The sequence below is a fragment of the Plectropomus leopardus genome, chromosome 20 (genome assembly GCF_008729295.1).
Source record: "Plectropomus leopardus isolate mb chromosome 20, YSFRI_Pleo_2.0, whole genome shotgun sequence".
NCBI classification, from domain to species: domain Eukaryota; kingdom Metazoa; phylum Chordata; class Actinopteri; order Perciformes; family Serranidae; genus Plectropomus; species Plectropomus leopardus.
In genome coordinates, this window is record NC_056482.1 from 2,413,358 (window position 1) to 2,430,790 (window position 17,433).

Below are 17,433 nucleotides of genomic sequence, written 5' to 3' on the forward strand. Positions count from 1 at the left end.
CTCAGATCTTAACCAGTTCTGGATGATTTCTCTCCTGAATGTAGAGGGGAAGATTTTCTTTAGTGTAGTAGCGCAGAGATTAGCTGGGTACTTAGAAAGGAATGGGTTAGTAGACTCGACAGTGCAGAAGACGAGGATACCATGTTTTTCAGAGTATCTTAGGGTGCCAGGAATCGTTGTCAACTTAGTGAAAGCAAATTTTCAGGACATTAGATTATGTATAAATACGGCAGATTTCACAACAGGCTGGCAGAGGCTAGAGATAGGTATTATTGCAGGATGTACAGTTTCACTATTGGCATTTAAAATGGCAATGAAAGTAATCATTAGGGCTTCCAAGTGGGTTGTAGGTGGAGAAAGACATCAAAATAGGATATGTCTTCCACCAATTAGGGCTTACATGGATGACATGATACTAGTAACTGGAATGGTGCGATGTACAAAGAAGCTATTAGAGAAGGTAAATAAGAACGTCAAGTGGGCCAGCATGAAAATCAAGCCAAGTCTAGAAGTATTTCATTTGTTAGAGGGAAATTAAATAATAGGAAATGTGTCATAGATGATGAGGAAATTCCAACAATTAGGGAAAAGTCAGTGAAGAGACTAGGTAGGTGGTACAATGTGGATTTGAATGATGTTGAGCAGGTTGTGCAATTTAGAAAAGACGTTGCTGAAGGACTGGATAGAATAAATGAGTCAGGACTCCCAGGGAAGTTGAAGTTGTGGTGTTTGCAGTTTGGGTTATTTCCTAGGTTTATGTAGCCACTGTCAGTCTATGAAGTTCCAGTATCTGTTATGGAGAGAATGGAAAGGTTGGTTGGCTCATATATTAGGAAGTGGTTAGGGGCTTCTAGGTGTCTAAGTAGTGTGGCATTGTATGGGAAACGGATACTTCAGCTGCCAGTGTCTAGCTTAACAGAGGAGTTTCAGTGCACCAAGATCAGGGCAGAGCTGTTGTTAGCCGAGAGTAATGATGTAATAGTTAGGAGTGTGGTTCCAAATCCATCCAAGAGGAGAAAATGGAACCCAAGAGCAGCAGTTCAGGATGCAGAGGCTGCTCTTAGGCATGCAGAGATAGTAGGTAATGTTCAGTTTGGCCAGGGAGGCTTGAGGCTTGAGCCAGGCAAGCCGGTATGGAATGCAGCAGGCCACAAGGATAGAAGAAAGCTGGTAGTGGAACAGGTATGTAGGCAGGAGGACACTGCAAGGGGTGCTAAGGCAGTGGCTCAGGTTAGCAGGGTCAGTGGTTGAATTGGGAAAGTGTAGAGAGGAGGAAGCTTAGCTGGATGGACCTGTGGAGTATGGAGGAGAGCCGCATTAGATTTCTGATAGGGGCTACATGTGTTACTAATGCCCCAAAACTTGAAGCTCTGGGTAAATGGTGACCCATCATGCCCATTGTGTTCAGGTACTGCAACGTTAAGATATATTTTGTCAAGCTGCAAAATTAGTTTATCACAGGGCTGCTATACGTGGCGACATAATTAGGTGTTGAGAAGCTTAGCTGCAGGCATTGAGGGGAGAAGAAGACAGGTGAATTCAGGAGGTTTTAAAAAAGAGAGTCTAGATGTCCAGTTTGTACGTGAGGGGCAGAAACATAGTGGCAGTAAGTTAGGGAGGGGGCAAGGGTGTGGTCGCCTGGAAAGAGCTTATGATTGGGAAATTCAGGTAGATTTAGGAGGAAAGCTTGTTATTCCCCAGGAAATAGTATGTACTAATTTGGTGAGTCAACGGATCATTTATTTCATTGAGCTTACAGTCCCTTGGGAAACCTCAGTGGAAGAAGCCTATGAAAGGAAGAAACTGAGGTACACAGACTTACGGGCAGAAGCTGAATAGAAAGTATGGAAAGCTAGGGTTCGCCCAGTTGAAGTGGGATGTAGGGGATTTGTACCTTGATCAGCTACCCTTTCTCCTGGGGAAACTGGGAGTAAGGGGACAGAGCTTGAGGAAGACGGTTAGGGAAATGTCAGATGAGGCAGTAAAAGCCAGTCAGTGGATTTGGATTAGGAGAAACAATGGTAGTTGGGAACCTGCCGGGGGACCCACTGAACGGACAGCTCCTTGAGATCAGGTGGAGAGATCCACCAATCAGGCTTCTCAGGAGCAAACCCAGGAAGTGTGAGGGTATTTAGGAGTGAGAGTGGCCTGTTTGAGTCTCTTTCTGTGAAACTATGCTGCCATTCAACTAAGTGGGTTTGTTGATCCAATTCATCCTTATTTCCCTTTGCTTAAGTCTTGTATGTGAGTTGTAGTATATTGGCAATTGTGATGCATGTGCTAGGGAAGGTGGCATCAGCACAGTCACTACCTGGAGTCTGCATAAATGGAGCCTGGGTCTGTTGAAGATGGCTTTGCTGTTTGGGCTGTGATAGCCAGCCTAGCTAGCTTAGCTAGCTCAGCTTAGCCTCCTGGGGGATAGCCATGTGTTAGCTTAGCTTAGCTTTGTATCTGTAGTAGCCAAGTTGTAGCATAGCCTTGCATCTGTGATAGCCATGTGGTACTGTCTCTACCTAAAGCTTGCACAAACTCAAATTGTAAGGCAAATGTGATGCATGTGCTAGGGAAGGTAGCATCGGCACGGTCACTACCGGGAGCTCGCATAAACAGAGCCTCGGTCTGTTGAAGGTGGCATTGCTGTTTGGGCTGTGATAGCCATGTGATAACTAGCTTAGCTAGCATGGCTAGCGTAGCTTAGCCTTAGCCTTGTATCTGTGATAGCCATGTTGTAGCGTAGCTTAGCCTTGTATCTGTGATAGCTTTGTAGTAGTTTAGCTTCTATCTGTGATAGCTTCGTGGTACTTTAACTTACTAACTTACACTAACTCACAGTAGCAGCATCATGGAACATCAACAGCAGACACAGATGTATTCATAGAGTGTAATATGTAGACATGGAAGCCCACTGCAAAGTGGCAATATGTGACGACCTGGGATGAGATGTGTTGGACTTACATATATGATATCTGTCAATCTAAAAAATGATTTTGTCGCCATTTGTTACTATTTAATTTTATTTTGTCTCATACAATCTATGTCTTGTACACCTGATGTGTTTTATCAGCTGCTAAGTGGGAAAAAAAACAGAGAGACCATTTGTCCCTGTGAGTACATCCTGCCCAAAATCAAACCCACAGGCCTTGTAGCTTTAGGGAGAGAGAAAGCTATGACGTCACTTACTTTCTTGACTTTCTAAAACTTTCATTTAAATTGACAAACATCATATGTGTAAAGCATGGCACAATCAAATGGGTTTAAGAAATTATTTGTCTCTCACCATACGTTTTGTTTTTCAAAATAAGATCCCATGGTGGTCCATTGGAGGGGGAAGAACTTTGTCTCTATATTACCACCACTTACAAGGACGTCCTGAAAGCTGGACTATAAAATGGTCAGTCCCTATCAATCAGGTCTTCCTCTGTAAAACCACAACTGGAACTATGATAACAACAAGTGCACAAGCACACAAAATGATGAAGGAAAGAATTTTACAAAGTCTTTTTCTTTTGTTTTCTGCTTCTTTCTTCTTTAGTAAAGAGTCAAACCCTGGTGTGTAGAGATCCTCAAGCCAAAAGTCCAGATCTTTAGGAGTCTTCTCTTCTTCCTGCCAAGAAAATTTAAATATTCTTAACTATGAACATCTTTATATACAAATGAGTCCTGTGATTATTTTCAATGTTAATAGCTATACACAGTGATGTGTGCTCCATCTATATGTTAGGTTTGAGAAAGCTGATAGTCAAAAAAATTGTGGATCACTGAAATTTGGAACTCAAACTATTCTGAGTAAATTGACTGAATACGTTTCATATAATTTGTAATGTATTATATACCTTGTATAAAAATGCCTTCAAAGCTTACTATAGTTAAGCTCTGATGGCATCCACATTTCCTATTTTTCCCTTGTTGCTTCTGTGATCATGATTGGGTTTATGTATCATCAGAAATGACCAGCACCTCACAATACAATTTTCTTGAAAATTGCATTTAGCACCCACTAAGTTAGCTTGTAACTGGCAAATTTATTTCATTGAAACATTTGGCATTTAACTTTTTTTGACTTAGAATTTTCATATTTAATTCCAACCATCCATCCATTTTCTTTCGCTTATCCAGAGTCGGGTCACGGGGGCAGCAGCCTAAGCAGGGAAGCCCAGACTTCCCTCTCCCCGACCACTCCATCCAGCTCTTCCCAGGGGATCCCGAGGCGTTCCCAGGCCAGCTGTGAGACATAGTCTCTCCAGCGTGTCCTGGGTCTTCCCCGGGGCCTCCTACCAGTGGGACGTGCCCTGAACACCTCACCAGGGAGGCATCCTGGAGGCATCCTAATTAGATGCCCAAGCCACCCCATTTGGCTCTTCTCAACACGGAGGAGCAGTGGCTCGACTCTGAGCCCCTCCCAGATGACAGAGTTTCTCACCCTATCTCGAAGGGAGAGCCCAGCCACCCTACAAAGGAAGCTCATTTTGGCCGCTTGTACCCGCGATTTTGTTCTTTCAGTCACTACCCAAAGCTCGTGACCATAGGTTAGGGTGGGAATGAAGATCGACCCGTAAATCGAGAGCTTTGCCTTTTGGCTCAGCTCCCTCTTCATCACCACAGATCGGTGCAGAGTCCGCATTACTGCAGACACTGCACCGATCCGCCTGTCGTTCTCCCGCTGCATCCTTCCCTCACTTATGAACAAGACCCTGAGGTACTTAAACTCCTCCACTTGGGGCAGGATCTCGTCCCCGATCTGAAAGAGGTACTTCACCCTTTTCCGGCTGAGAACCATGGTCTCGGATTTGGAGGTGCTGATTCTCATCCCAGCCGCCTCACACTCAGCTGCGAACCGATCCAGTGAGAGCTGAAGTTCACGGCCTGATGAAGCAAACAGGACCACATCATCTGCAAAAAGCAGGGACCCAATCCTAAGGCCACCAAACCGGACCCCTTAACACCCTGGCTGCGCGTAGAAATTCTGTCCATAAAAGTTATGAACAAAAATCAGTGACAAAGGGCAGCCCTGGCGGAGTCCACCCCTCACCGGAAACGAGTTCGACTTACTGCCGGCAATGCGGACCAAGCTCTGGCACCAGTCATATAGGGAACGGACAGCCCGTATCAGGAGGTCCGAAACCCCATATTCCCAGAGAACCCCCCATAGGACTCCCCGAGGGACATGGTCAAATGCCTTCTCCAAGTCCACCAAGCACATGTGGACTGGTTTGGCAAACTCCCATGCACCCTCAAGGATCCTGCTAAGGGTCCAGAGCTGGTCCACAGTTCCACGACATGATGGCTGAAAGAATACAATTTAACTCTTAAACTGCAGTAGGGGAACTCCCCCACCCCATCCCAAGTTGGCAATATCCTCTGATCCCAGAAATAGAGGGCATGGCTGAGCCCTGCAGTCGTGAATGAAGGTTACACCAAAAGAGAGGAGTGTATGAAAGATGAAAGAATGGAGGTGGAATGGGTCATCCTGTAATCAGGTGGGTTCAATCCTGGCTCCTCCGGTCAACATGTCAAAGAGTCTTTGGGCAAGATATTGAATCCAAAATTGCTTCAGATAGCTGCTCTGTAAGTGTGTGAGTGGCTACTGAGTAGCTGGTGGCACCTTGTACAGTAGCCTCAGCCATCAGTGTGTGACTGTGTGTGAATGTAACATGTAGTGTAACATGCACTTTGAGAAGACTAGAAAAGCACTGTACTGGTGCAGATCCATTTGCACAGTTTTACTTATTGTGACACCAAAGGGAAGCACTAACATGAAAGAGCAATAAAAAAGAATGACAGATACTTTTAGTTTTGATGAAATACTGCTAGCATTTTCTAATTTGCTAATTGTTTGAATGTGACTTTTGAAATCTAGACAAACTAAAAAAACTGTGAGACAGAGTGACACCCATGAGGTATGTTGCAATCTCTCATAAATAACACTGGCAGGGATACAGTATGCTGTCAGATTATTGTTGTTTTTCCAGTGGGTTAGACACATCTTTACAGCATTTTTAGGTTATGCTTGTCCAGCCTCTTACTCTGTCACTTTGACTTTTTATCTAATTTGCTTCCTCTATCATGTCTTCCTCAATTTCTTTGCATCTGCCATAATGTCCACACAGCCAGTCTTTTTTTTTTAAAGTGTGAATGACACACATTCGCATAAAGCATTGACAAAACTAAACAAAATGCAGAGCCAAGCTAGCTGGAGCTGTTGGGCTGCAAGGGGATCTGACTCACTCTTCAAGGGTAACATGGTGAAAGAGTGGGCATTTTTGACACTGAGTGGGAATGACAAGGCGGCTATTTTCACGAGTACATGTCAGTGTTAGCCTGGTAAGACCATCCTGATGATGAGAGCTCCACATCGTGTTTCTCTCTCTGTGTCAGTCCACATCATTCTCTGCCACCCTACCCCAAGCACTTTCAGTGGGCTTAAGTACCCGCCTTGACAAACAAACTCCTTCAGCCAATCAGCATGTGGTTATTGCTTTTCTTGACATTAGCACTAGCCTCTATATTACACAAAACAATGTCAGTTAGACAGCAACAGTCTAAAACTATAATTTATTCATATTTACCATTTGTATGAGAAGTGTACCTCATTGACAACAAACTCCTTCTTTGTGTGTTCCTCCCTGTCTGCATACCCTTCTGTGCCCTAACCTGTATGTGTGTGAGTGTGGCCGTGGTTTGTTCTTCCCTCGGCTGGGCCAGGTGCAGACAATCTCCTGATGAGCTGGTGGTGTACTTAAGCTGTGGCTTCAGACCTATTCATTGCCAGAGTATACTCCTGCCAAATGGTAGATGTTCCTCACAGCCTCTCAGTATTTTTGCTGTTTCCTAGTGTTTGTTTTTTTGCCTGTGCAGCTTGCTCCCTTGTGTTTTCCCCCTTGTCTCAGAATCCTCGCAGCTCCTTGCTTCCGTCGTGGTGTTCACTCGTCTGTGTGCCTGCCTGCCCGCCCGCTTGCCCGCCTCCTCATGGAAAGACCACCTTGTTTGTTTCACGTGGAGATCGCATGGAGCATTCCCCCTCACGTCACCATCGAGGACGATCAAACTGCACTCCCCTGTCCCCACCCTGCTCAACATCGCTGTAAATAAATTAGCACTATTGATTCACCGCATTTCTTTCTGTGTCTTGTGTCAACACTTCGGTCCCAACATGTCCAACTCGTCACACCCCATGAAGTTTTCATTGTTTTGTGTTGCAGTGTGTCACGTATGTGTCAGCATTTGTCATTCAGCAGTAAACAGCCTCTGGACTGCTGAATTTATTTTTATTTATTTAACCAGGTTGGTCACATTGTGATTATTATTATCCCAACTGGCAGCATCCTTGTTGTCTGTCTGAAGCTTTGTGATCACAATCTGCATGGCCTTGTTCTTCATCTTTGCAGCCTCACTGCATCAGTGGCCAAACAACAATAAACATATTTGTACCAGGGAACATCTCCTTCAGTTAGTAAATCAAGCTTTTGCCAAATCCAGTCAGGAAAATGGTGAAAAAGTATTTTCCTCTGAGAAACTCTTTAAACTTTACTCATCACTGTGTTTACTCTGCTAACGTTAGAGTTTGTGCTTGTTGCTGCGGGAGCCGCCGTTATTGTTTCGAAAGCAGTAGCCTGCATGCTATGGCAACAGCATCATAGTTCTTGATTGGCTGCTTACATTTTCCACTATGGTGGGGTTCCCTGATTGGCCTAAATGGATTGTAATCTCTGGAAAGTGTTTCAGGTGGCAATACAGAGCGAGAAACAGAAGTTTGAGCTGATCATGAGTATGATCTTACCAGGCTGTCAGTACCATCTAAATGATTTTCAATGATTTTGAAGGTAAAAACGTTGCATCACATTCCTTTAATATCTTAACTGTCTATACTGTTGGAGCTATTAATTATTTTCTAGTATTTAATGATTAGACATTTGGTTTTTATTTAGATTGTTGATTGTAGGTTTAAGAATACAGCTAAATTCATTTACACTGAGTTTAATTATTTAAATTCATTTTAGTACTTGTTAATGCTTTTGTTTTGAAGGGCAGGTGCCTTTTGGCACACCAGGTGAATCTACATATACTGCAGCAGGTAAAAGCAGGCACACGAAAGGTTCACATTTGTTTTTTGTTTTTTAACCAGGGCAATAGAGGCTGCAGACACCACTGTTAATGTTTGCTTGTTTGCTTAAACGGAAAACCATATTAAACGTCATGCCTGCATGGACGATGTCTGTTATGAAGTGACGGTTTGGTGTAATTGCAGTTCAGTGCCAATAGAGGGCACTAGTGCATTATGCATACAGGGGTTGCTCAGAGTGCAGTGAGTCTAGGCGGGAGAAGGCTGGAAGCCACCAAGTTGTGAACATGCAGAGTTGCTGCTTTCGTTAAAAGCCTGTTGCACTGAAGATGAACTGTCTGCATCTATTTATTGATATCTGGAGATATCACAATGACCTTAGTTTGCCTGTGAAAAATTTGTTCCTTGGGTGCCTCAGTGAACGTTTGATTTGAATTTGTTCCTTCCAGTTTGAGGAAAAATCATCACTACAAAAGTTTAAAAAACAACAAATAAACAAACAAAAAAATGTCTGTAAGTGGATTTTAGTGTGGATTGTTCACATGTAAAATGTAGCCCAGTATAAGGGACAAAATTAAGACTACTGAGAAGTCGGTGGAGGCAATGATCTAGGCAGCCAGCACTGGTGACTGAGAGGCCAGCGGTGTGGATTGAGAAGCCGATAATTTAATCAATCAAAGCGTTAACTCTATAGCAACCCAATTGATCACTGGTGATCAGCGCAGACCGGGACTTTACGATGCATTCAGATTCATGTAGTAAAACTCTTAAATCTACTCTGGAATGGCCACACAGGTTATTCAAATCCTTTCTCTTTGATCTCCATATTTTCCCTTTTTGAAATCCATACATTTGTTATTACTTTCTTCCTTGCTCTTTCAGTTGAGCATTTGTAATGATTATATGCTAAGATCAGCACAATATCCCATTCAGTTTTACATTGGCACATTTTTAAAGTTCTGTAAAAACACACCGTTTTCCTGTTTGTATTCCTGGAGCATTTTTCCTGTGATAACAGTATTGGGACAGCGTGACAGTGGTACAGTAACTCAGTCATCCACAGTGCTTTATAATTAATTAATTACCTTTAAATAATCTGCAAGGTTTCCGTGGATTGTTTGTGTGTCATATTCCTTGACAGTCCAGGAAGGCTTGGACTTGTTGTTGTCCACTGCTTCCATCGATCGTATGTCCATGTACAGAGGGTTCCTTTTAATGTTGGACTTCAGAGTGACTGGAGTAATGTGCTTCTCCAGGTATCTGGACTCAAAAACCACAGGAGTGCCCTCTGGGGATGGAGGAGACCAGCTGTCAGTGTTAACCCTTTGCTCCCTCTGTGGAGACAATGAGGCAGCCATTTGAACTTTCAACTTTCCACATTTGTGGAGACAAAAATATAACTCATCATTTTTTGCATCAAATAAATGATGATGATTCTTCCTCCATTTTGTCTGCATTTCATTAATTCCAACAGGATTCCTGACACTGTCCATGTTTTTACACTCTTACTCAAAATAACATAAGGAGACTCTGTCATAGAGTAACTGGGGAAAAAATGTGTTTTTGATTAGGAAAAAAAAAAATGTCCACACACCATAAATGAGCTTCCATAATTATGAATGAGTGTGCAATTATTGCAATTGTATGCAATTAGTTTCTTATGCTATTCAAGCTGTGTGATTATATTTTTTACATCTGACTATGGAAAATATACCCTGTTATTGTTGCAATTCTAAAATTTCCCAGCAGCCATCACCATTTAATCTTATATCATATGAAGAAGTTCATCCATGTCCTGATGTTGTTGTGATTAAAAATCCTGCCTTTTTATGCCTGCCTACCAGACATTAGAATACTTAGATTAGATTGTCAATGATAGATTTTGAAAAGACAGAAGTGTGACTCCCTCTCACATCTAACAGGCAGCTTTTTTTGTCACACAATAGAAAATTTTACACAGACTGAGGATCTTGCACAATGTCTGTTTAAAAAACTACAACTAAATTTCCTTTGAGGCTATTTTCCATCCTGTTCCTGGTGGATGGTGGTGGTTTACAACTCCCTGTAAGAAATATGACTTAAAAATCATTCGCAAAAACCCTATAGAACAATGGAAACACAGGATAAAAAATGTCACTTGTCAACAGTATGCTTGTCATTCCATAAATTGTTGGATCATGTCTCGAAGTTCTGTGACTGTGGATTTGTCATCAATGAAGGTTAAAAAATTTAGCCGCCATGCACCTTGCAAAAATGTGGGCAATTTTTGTGAGAGCCCCAAATCCAAAAAGACTACCATCTGCCAATTTTGAAAATACTTTTTCAGTGGTTTGGTCTACAATACAGAACAGTGCATGGTTTCTGAGACTTTATTTCAAGGAATTCATAATTGTTTAGGTTTTGATGACCTATTTTTGACCTTCAAACCAAAATGGCAGCCAATTTTCAGCTCCAAATGGTCAATTTTTCAAAGTCGTCATAGAGCTTGAATGAAAGCTCTGCTCATGCCGAGCTAAGTCATGGACAGAAACATTACAAGTAAGTAACAAAGAAGATATCTCAGAGGTCAAAAAGGACAATGTTTGTAGTTAATGAGAAACTAACCTTTGTTCTCCATGGTCACAGAATTACTGGAGATGAACCAACACATTTTTCAGTGATTTCATTCAAATTGGATTTGTTTTTTGGTATAAATTGGCATTCATTTGTGCATCAATGTCCACTTTATGGAAGTTCAAGGCATTTTATAAGGTATTTAACCTGAATCTGCAAGTTTACAATGGTTAGTTTGTGACAACCCAAGGGTATATATCAAATGCAGCTCCAAATACAGAGGCTGCATTCATTCATTCTTGATCCTGTTGATGCCGTAGAAGTATAGATCAAGGTGCACAACAGACCTTGAAAAAATGGCATGATAGGAGCTCGTCATCAGCTATCTAGCTGGGGTATCATTCAAGTTAGTTAACATTAGCCAGCTAGCTAACTAGCTAGACATAATGTCAGAGTTGCTGGTAATAACAATGGATCTTCAGTTTTCAGTTTTATTTATTAAGCCCAATATCATAAATCACAATTTGCTTTAGAGGGCTTTAAAGCATATGACATCCGTCTGTCCTTACACCCTCACATAGACTAAGGAAAAACTCCCCAAACAACCCTATAACAGGGAAAAAAAATGGTAGAAACCTCAGGGAGAGCGACTGAGGAGGGATCCCTCTTCAAGGATGGACAGACATGCAATAGATGTTGTAAAGAACAGTAAACTGACAGTTGATGAAAAAATGATACATAGGAAAGAGAGAGAGAGAGTGACAGAAGTGACAGAAGTAGAGATGTACACCAACAATATTAGTACAATAACATAACATATAACAATAGTGATAGACATAAAAATGAATAAATGTAACTTATGATAGCAAGTGAGTGAGTGTAACCACGTCACAGTTTGCTCTTAAATGCAGATGGTGTCTGCCTCCTGCACCGAAACTGGAGGATGGTTCCACAAGAGAGGATCGTGGTAGCTCTGGCTCCCATTCTACTTTTGGAGACTAAAGGAACCACAAGTAAAGCACCTTTTTCATAAACAGAGCACTGCAATAGAGAACTATGAGCTCTGAAAGATATGACAGAGCCTGACTAATCAGAGCTTTGTAAGGAGAATGATTTTAACATTAACATTAATAACATAACAGTTATCAGAATATTAATGTTAGATAATTAGCCAGCTAGATACAGTGTTGCATAGACTATGTTATAGATTGTTTTTCAAGACAAGCAGCTGGATATGTCAGTCAACATGAGCAAGATGACAGCTAACATCATAAACTAACATAACATTATCAGTAACAACTTATGCAGTTAACGTTATCTGTGTGCTATCATACACAGATGGTGATATAATTGTGGTTGGACTTGTGGATAAATGCAGTATAACATTAATTTACTTTACAAACCTGTCTCGGTGCATGTTCCAGAGCATGTGTGTGAGAGCGTGATCACACAGGTTTAGGTGCTGACTGACTGGGAGTGAGAAATGCTGAAGCTTTTGCTTAGGTGTAAAATATCATTTCATCATCATTTTCTGTAACTGCTTGTCCTCTTAGGGGGGGGGGGGGGGGGGCGGGAGCCAATCCCAGCCGTCATCAGGCGGAAGGTGGGGTACACCCTGGACAGGTCACCTGACTATCGCAGGGCCGACACATATAGACAGACAACCATACATGCTCACAATCACACCTAAGGGCAATTTAGAGTCACCAATCAACCTGAGCTAAAAAAAACCAAAATGTTTTGGTTCATCATGAAACTGGTGGGACAAATTCTATTGTACATACATAGCAAAACTTAGTTCCTAATCAACTACAAACGTTGACCATTTTAACCTCTGAAATGTCCTCATTGTTACTTACTTTGTGTGTAAAATGTGTTGGGTCATCTCCAGTAATTCCGTGACCATGGAGAACAAAGGTTAGTTTCTCATTAACTACAAACATTGTCCTTTTTGACCTCTGAGATATCTTTTGTGTTACTTACTTGTAATGTTACTGTCCATGACTTATCTCAGCATGAACAGAGCTTTCATTCAAGCCTAATATAAAGGCTCTATGACGACTTTGAAAAATTGACCATTTGGAGCTGAAAATTGGCTGCCATTTTTGTTTGAAGGTCAAAAATAGGTCAAATCATCAAAACCACATCAATTATGAATTCCTTGAAACAAAAAGTCTCAGAAACCATGCACTGTGCAGCATTGTAAGCCAAACCATTGAAAAAGTGATTTTGAACGTGGCAGATGGTAGCTATTTTGGATTTGGGGCTCTGACAAAAGTTGCCTACATTTTTGCGAGATGCATGGCGACTACATTTGTTTTATAACCTTCGTAGATGACAAATCCACTGAGAAACAAAGTTTTGCTTTCCACAGCACGGAACTGTTTTACATGACCTGACTAAAACATGAACTGTTATGTACTTTACATTTCGGAATTAATGCCTCATCCCACAACCAGCCTCTGTTGGTTAGCAGCAGGGGCGTTTCTAGACACTCTGGGGCCCCCAAGCAAGAGGCACCTTGGAGGCCTTGTGTCTAACGGGGTTTCAAGTTGTGTTGTTAATATGGACCAAATGTCAGCCATCTCTGGGAGGCCCCCTTCTAGCCACTAGACAGCGACAGCTAGTAAGGAGCTCCATTAGGGGGACTCCCAACATGATGTCGTTGTTGCAGTGTCTAAAGGGGTTCCATCATATTGTCACGATATGGACCAATGTCAGCCGTCTCTGGGGGCCCCCTTTCAGGTCGGAGCCTTAGGCAATTGCCTACCTTGCTTACCCCGTTACAATGCCTCTAGTTAGCAGCATTATTTTCGTGGGAGGAGACTGTGATAAGAGGTGCAGTGTCTCAAAGATAAGATTTCTCACTAAAATAAGATCTGGTTGGATCAGAAACACACTGAATAAAACACAGACTCTCATTTAGTCCACAACTCCACCATTTTCTCCTCCTTTTCCAGACACCAAAGCTGCATTTCATTAGTAGTTCCACTTAGCCTCCTTCATTTCCCCTGAGCCCTTGGTATTATGTAACAGGTGACATCGCACGGAGGCCACTTGGAAAGCGGAGGGAGAGCTGGTGGGGGAAACACACCTGCCCTCATTCACTTTCAGCCCAACTATCACAGATTGACTGCCAGGTGCAGGATGAGCACTATAATGCTTTTTACACACCAGAAATACATATAAAGTAAATCTGCATACTCCTTTCTATGAGCTGAGGGCATCTTCTGCAGATAAATGTAATAAACTGACAGTCACTTAGCTGCATCACTTTCTGTTAATAATTTCTGATTGTGACCTGCATTCTGATTATCATCTCTATTATTTTTAAGGCTTTATTATATCTCACAAATTGGCAATTTCTCCCTGTGCATTTGTTGAGGATAATGTTACAGATAATGTTGGGAACACAGAAATCAAACAAGCTGAACAGTACAACAATATACCTAAATATTAACTGCAGTTATTTGGCCTATGTGGCAGTTTTCAGTAAGCAACTATCTGTTAATAGATGAGTAAATCAATACACATGACATGTAAGTCTACCCATACAGACCTATAGGTTAAATAACAAAAAGTTAAACTGAAATGCATGAATATAATTAATTTTATTTTATATTTATTTACCAGTCTATTCATCTCTCCATCCTCTCCTTCTGTGGTGCAACTAGAGTTTTACTTATTACTACCCCCTAACCATGGATGTATTTTCTTGCATAACTTGCATAACTGCAATGCATTTGTGGGTGATATGGACCTCTAAATAGGCCTCTCGTTCACTGGCTCCTTCAGCCCACTGAGGCTCGTTCTCACCAATTTCACTTCAGTTTTTCAGGCAATTGGCACAGCCCTTAAGATGGCGGTGGGGATTCCCGCGAGGACAAGTGCAAAGGGAAAGTCAACAAGGGCATGTTGAATGACTTCTGGAACGCAGTGCAAGAGAACCGAGACTTACTTCTTCCTGTTTTTTGCTGGAGAGACAGCAGCTATTGACTGATGTCAGTATTGACATCATTGACCTTTACTATTTGCATGAGCCTAACAAACAATAAAACAACCAAGGCCAGGGTGTCCATAAGGAAAAATGTGTTAAGTATTGATAAATAAAGTAATCTACAGGAGTAACTGCAGGCTCCAAGCATACTAGGATTTGCTTTCTGTAAGCACAATGAATTAACGAGATGTGTCTCAATCACACTGCACCGACATACAAGAAAGTGGTTTATAGAGAAATTTGCACTGGTGTTATTTAACATGAAGAGCTAAACTTGTGCTATTTTGAAAAATATCTCTGTGCTGTCATCCCTCAGCTGTACAGAATTTTGAACCAGGTTACTAAAGTTATTCCAAAAACAAATAACGCACCTATGTTGTATTTATTATTATTATTTTATTTATTTGTATTTGTATTCCCAAAATGCCTGCATGATGAGTCATACATACTTTGATATTGTTGATACTTTGAGGACATTATTGTTGCACTGACCATTTGTATTATGTGAAGCCATATTAATTGGTTTTTTACTGTTATTTGCTTCATGTGTCAGTCATATTGGTGTTTGTTGTTACTGTTGTTTAATGTGTATGGCATATTAGCATTTGTGTTTTATTTCTGGTATGGTACATTGCCTAAAACAAAGTCATGTGAAACTACATGTGTTCTGATGCTTGCATTTGTTTTTATTTAGTTTGTAATGTGATAATTTTCTAATAATGTGTTATATTACATTAAGCACAAAACTGTAATTTTTAAAGGCTTTCTCGTGTTCCTTGGTAATGTATTTTGTGACATTTAAATCATTACATCATGCATAAATATGAGTTGCTACACATGTCAAATGGGAGACATGAGGAAGAAAGCATACAGAGAGATGAGCATACAATTAAGTGGCTGTGATGGAGTCCATACCTGCAAGTAGACTCTGTTCTGCCAGAGTCTCTGACTGGACATGACGACCCCAACCTGGAACATGCCGTGTGCAGCCGGCAACATCCCAACGTCCAGCTGGAGGAACTTGTCTGGGTGGTTGTTGTTGGGCAGAACAGAGATGTCCATCGTGGCTGTCTGGCTGCTTCCACACTGACCACTTCACCTGGCTGGAAGCACATGCTCACTACAACTTGCAAGCTCTGTAATAATTCATGAAGAGCAAGATATTTATGAGCCTGTATCACTTGCAGGTGTGTGTAACCCAACCTGACCATTACGAGCCTGACACTGAAGGCCAACAGAGACCGCGAGAGAGAGAGAGAGAGAGAGAGAGAGAGAGAGAGAGAGAGAGAGATGGAGGCCCAGTGCCTGAATTTAAATCAACTACATCCAAGGTTTGCATATGGACGGTAGTATTGTCCCTGCCAATATTTGAGTGAATTTGTTCACACTACACTCATTCTAACAGATTTGTGTGGGGCAAACATTGGTTCCCATCCATGAAACAATCTAAAAACAAATTTCCTCTTATTTTTGCTCATATCCAGGATTTGTTCTTGTTTTTATGTGCCTATTGATCTTTGCAATTTACCAGTGTTATTATTGTATTATTGTATTATATGTATTATTTTTGCTTTGATTTTAGGCAGAGATACAATAACTATAAGTCCTCCTGTGTAAACAGTCCTCTTTCTTAGTCTTAGTAGGTAGTGGGCACACTGCCTCACTCTGCTTCCCGCAGGAGGCAGATCTTCGTGATGGGCCTGTCCAATGTGTTAGTCTTGGTTTTTACACTGACCTGACATACCAGCACAAACTTGTCAGGAACTGTCTGGATGACCTTTCCTGTAAGCCAGGAGATGTGTGGTGCTGAGCCTTCAACGATTAACACAATGTCTCCAACAGCAAAGTTGCGAGATGGTTGGGACCATTTTTGGCGCTCCTGTAGCTACAGTAGATATTCTCTCGGCCATAGCTTCCAGAATATGTCTGCTATATACTGGATCTGTTTCCACCTTCTTCGTGCATCAAAAGCCTGTTTGTCAAACAGACCAGGTGGTAGGCAAGAGATGATAAGGTGTGAGCACTTAGTTATAGGCCTACTGCCTTACATAACAAGATTTGTAGGCCCTCCTCATCCAGTGTCTGTTGCTTCAGGGGGGCGTTCAGGATTTTCCTTTTAGACCTGATTAACCTCTCCCAACCCTCTGGTGTTCTAAATCTCGGAGACATACCATTTGTTAATGGCTTTCTTTAGTTCATTCTCGACTCTGACAAAGTTTGTTCCGTTGTCAGAGTGAAGGACTCTCACCTGGCCTCTAGCTATGAAGCGACAAAGAGCATTTATAATGGAATCCGTGTTCAAGGAAGACGCGACCTCTAAGTGTACTGCTCGGACACTCAGCAATTTAAAAATGACACCCTAACTTTTCATTGTCCTTCGTCTGCGTTTCACTTCGAATGGGCCAAAGTAGTCCACCCCACTGTTAGTAAATGGAGGGTCATATGGTTGGACTCTGTCTCCAGGTAAGTCAGCCATCTGTTGTTCTCTTGTGAGCGTTGACAGACAAGGCACTTGGACAGGATTCTCCTTATAGCCGAGTTTGCACCAGGGATCCAATACATTGTCCGCAACTTGGAGAGCACATGATTTCGACCGCTGTGATCCAAGTTGCCATGGATTTTTCTGAGGATTGGCTTTGTGACATGTAGATCCTTGCCCAGGATTGCTGGCTGCTTTCACTCCTCCAGCAGGGCTGCCCTGCTGGGTCTTCCTCCGACCCTGAGGATGCTGTCCTGGAGGACTTGGTTAAGCTTCAAAAGCTAACTTAGCTTCCCAACCTGGGGCTAACTTCTGTCACTTTAATCAGCAGCTGGCGAGCTAGAC

General features: G+C 42.0%; 1 protein-coding gene across 1 annotated transcript; it reads right to left on the reverse strand.

Annotated features, from left to right (window-relative positions):
- Window positions 1-1,903: 1,903 nt before the first annotated feature.
- Window positions 1,904-15,671, reverse strand: LOC121960052 (major intrinsically disordered NOTCH2-binding receptor 1-like homolog). Its single transcript, XM_042509648.1, has 4 exons — window positions 15,525-15,671; window positions 9,145-9,393; window positions 3,493-3,595; window positions 1,904-1,944 (listed from the first exon to the last, which is right to left on the reverse strand). The coding sequence occupies exons 1-4, from the start codon at window positions 15,669-15,671 to the stop codon at window positions 1,904-1,906; spliced, it is 540 nt and encodes a 179-aa protein (XP_042365582.1).
- Between the last annotated feature and the right edge of the window lie 1,762 nt (window positions 15,672-17,433).

Bases quoted from the DNA above. Each gene is read 5' to 3' on its own strand.
- LOC121960052 (XM_042509648.1), bottom strand. From the start codon at position 15,671: ATGGACATCTCTGTTCTGCCCAACAACAACCACCCAGACAAGTTCCTC. The intron at 9,394-15,524 runs GTATGGACTCCA...TTGTCTCCACAG, and splicing joins AGAACAGAGTCTACTTGCAG to AGGGAGCAAAGGGTTAACAC. The intron at 1,945-3,492 runs GTAAAATTCTTT...GTCTTCCTCAAG, and splicing joins AAACAAAAGAAAAAGACTTT to CTCTGTCCCCTTACTCCCAG.